Genomic DNA, 2720 nt, shown 5'->3' on the forward strand with positions numbered 1-2720 from the left:
TGGTCAAACGTGTTTGTTATACCTGAATTGCAATAGGAATGAGTCCTTCATCTGGATGCTGGTAGAGCAGGCAGAGCGGAGCAGCTATGAACTGCGGTTTACCCTTGATTGTGTTTGCAGGTATCCCTTCCATGATGGCATAATCTAAGAGGTAGATATTCCCCGCCTAAAGAGATTCAAACGATAAAAGCCAAGAGAAAGTGAAAATAAGACCTGAATGGCTGTAGAATGGATTAAAATAAGTTCTGGAAACAGACGATTTCCCACCCTGAGTTCTTTTTCCAGGCTAGTTTTAGCCGGCATGGAGCTCTGAACCATATCCGATGTGACGGGGAAGTTTTCAGGCAGCTTCGTACACCTCTTGATCATCCTCGGGTTGGAGCCGTTTAAACACTGGTAGCCAAAGAACCAGTCTTCCTTCCAGTGATCCATGCAGTACTCTAAAATTAGAACATAATGGTTAATATATATACTTCAGTATCAGAAAAGGAACTCAGCAGTAAAACCTGATTAATCTAGTCTATTAATACTCAGCAGTTTGCAGCAATGATCAGTGGTGAGCTACGCAGTAACTTTCACACCATATTAGTGTTAGCAGTACTTTTTATGGAGCTGCATTCGGTTACTTTCTAAAGCTTTATTTTGCTAGCCAAGTTTTTTCCTTTACTCTACTTAAATTGATATTGTGGCGGACCACTAGGGGGCTCCACTCTCCCTCAGTGGAGAGGTTGTAGTTAGGGGAAATATGTTTGTTCGGATGTGTATATATATGGGTTTTCTGTACAGTTGCTCTCAGTTGGAGTAAAGAACTGTTTAAACCTGACTGCCTTGTGTCGTCATCTTCACTCCTCCACAATATCTTTAATAAAACTTCCTGTTTTACCACCTCTTGTTTGTTGAAACTTTTATTATTAGTCATTTGCTCTATTTACAGTAGTAGCCTTTAACATTTTCCCCACTTTGCTTGGCTGGTCCTCGCCTGGTCTACCCTCAATTCCTTTTTTAAACATCAATCTTTGTACTAAAATATTCTTTCTGTCATGATTTGTGGACATTAGAATCTAAAGAGAAGCGCCACCTCCTGGTCAGACCCTGTAATTCAGTGAAACGTTGGAGTCAGAGTAAAGAAATATGCAAGAGGGGGGTCACTGCAGTGGCTGGAAGTTGGAGGGGATTTTGCTGGGAGTTGGAGGGAAGTGGTAGTCAGAGGAGGAATCAGAGTAAAGAAATATGCACCCCCAGGAGAAGGCCGGGGGCTGGAAGTTGAAGGAGCCATTTGTCTGGCTGGGAGCGGCCATTTTGAATGGCTGCTACTGTAAAAAGCACCATTTTCCCATCGGCTCATTTCTGCTTGTGAAAACAGAAATACTTCCAGCAGTTTCTTTTTTTTTTTTTTTCAAGATTTTATGGTATTTTTTTGAATAATCTGTGATCAATTATAAATCAGTCTGCACCTGATGTTTTCCCAGTTTGGGGATTTTTAATCTATACTGCTTTGCAGATATATAAAAAACAACACAGAAACAGTTTTATTTCTCTTTCGAGACTTTTTAGAAAAGATCTACTTTTGTTGGGGTATTTTTTTGTTTTTTATCTTTCAATGTTACGTTCATATTTGATTAGTGGAAAACCAAACAAGGAAAACTAAATGATGGAGCAGGTTTTCTTACCAGCTATGGGGCTCCGGAGTTTCCAAAATATCCGTTTGAAGTCCTCCAGGTCATTCCAGGATTTCCCGAATGTGATGGCCAGCTTCTTCAGAGACAGCTCCAGCAGGCTGAGGAAAGAGCAAATGTTCTTAACTAACATCAAACAAACAAACTGCCTTCATTTTAGGTCCACTGTCTGTTTAACATCTGTTTTCTCAAGTTATTTTTATTGTTTAATTCTAATTTCAGTTTTATTTTATTTAATAACACTTAACAGGAAGGTATCCTTCACATAGCATTAATGGTTACTTTTGCTTATTTGTTTAGCTTCCTTCCAGTGTTTCACTGAAACATGGCTGCAGGTTCATATCCTTGACGCAATTATCTTCCCGCCAGGCTAACCATACTTGCAGAAAAAGATTAAAAGATCTGCAAAAGCAAAGGAGGAGCGTTAGCAGTGCTGGTGAACAATAGATGCCGTCATTTAGGACATTTCACTGGGAATTTTTCTCACAGCAGGCCAGATATTGAGGTTTTGATGCTGATGTGGACATTTTTATTTATCAGAGGGAAATAGATCACCGCTCAGTAAAACAGAGACCGATCGATTTTTCTCTTTGCTAATTTATTCAAAGCCATAAAGCATCTAAAGGCTCTCGCTCTTTGAGGGAGAAAGGGTCAAAAAATTTTATACATTATAATAGAGCGGGAGACAATAGTTTCCCCCTAGCTTAAACCAGCCTGTTACCAGCATTCCTTCTTAGCCTTAGCGCAGAAATAGATTGTAAATCTCCTCTGACTCTGACTCCTAAGCACATTCAGTGGGGAAAGACTTAAAAACAAAGGGCAGCATGCATCCTGCAGGGTTTCATTTTTTTCCTGCTTTAACACAATTAAATTCAGATTATTGCTGCACAGCTAAATTTTATCAATCAGCGCTCAGCTGAAATTAGCTGTGCAGAAGCAGGGAAACATCTGAACTATGCCTGCAGCTGAAGATTATTTTGCAAATTGGTTAAAGGTAAAGTCGCTCATATTCAGAATCCAAACTTCTGAAAGTTCTTTAAATCT

The 2720-nt window shown here is 39.6% G+C and overlaps 1 protein-coding gene across 1 annotated transcript in view; it reads right to left on the minus strand.

The window, feature by feature from the left end:
* LOC107103814 (arachidonate 5-lipoxygenase-like) overlaps positions 1 to 2720 on the minus strand; it is a 26680-nt gene that overhangs the window by 15651 nt on the left and 8309 nt on the right. Inside the window, exons 6-8 of the mRNA XM_015403644.1 lie at positions 1671 to 1777; positions 268 to 440; positions 23 to 166 (exon numbers count right to left, since the gene is read on the minus strand). Coding sequence (XP_015259130.1) covers positions 23 to 166; positions 268 to 440; positions 1671 to 1777 — 424 coding nt within the window. The remainder of the gene's footprint in view (positions 1 to 22; positions 167 to 267; positions 441 to 1670; positions 1778 to 2720) is intronic.

This window comes from Cyprinodon variegatus, unplaced genomic scaffold (genome assembly GCF_000732505.1).
Source record: "Cyprinodon variegatus isolate N-32 unplaced genomic scaffold, C_variegatus-1.0 Scaffold1533, whole genome shotgun sequence".
NCBI classification, from domain to species: Eukaryota; Metazoa; Chordata; class Actinopteri; order Cyprinodontiformes; family Cyprinodontidae; genus Cyprinodon; species Cyprinodon variegatus.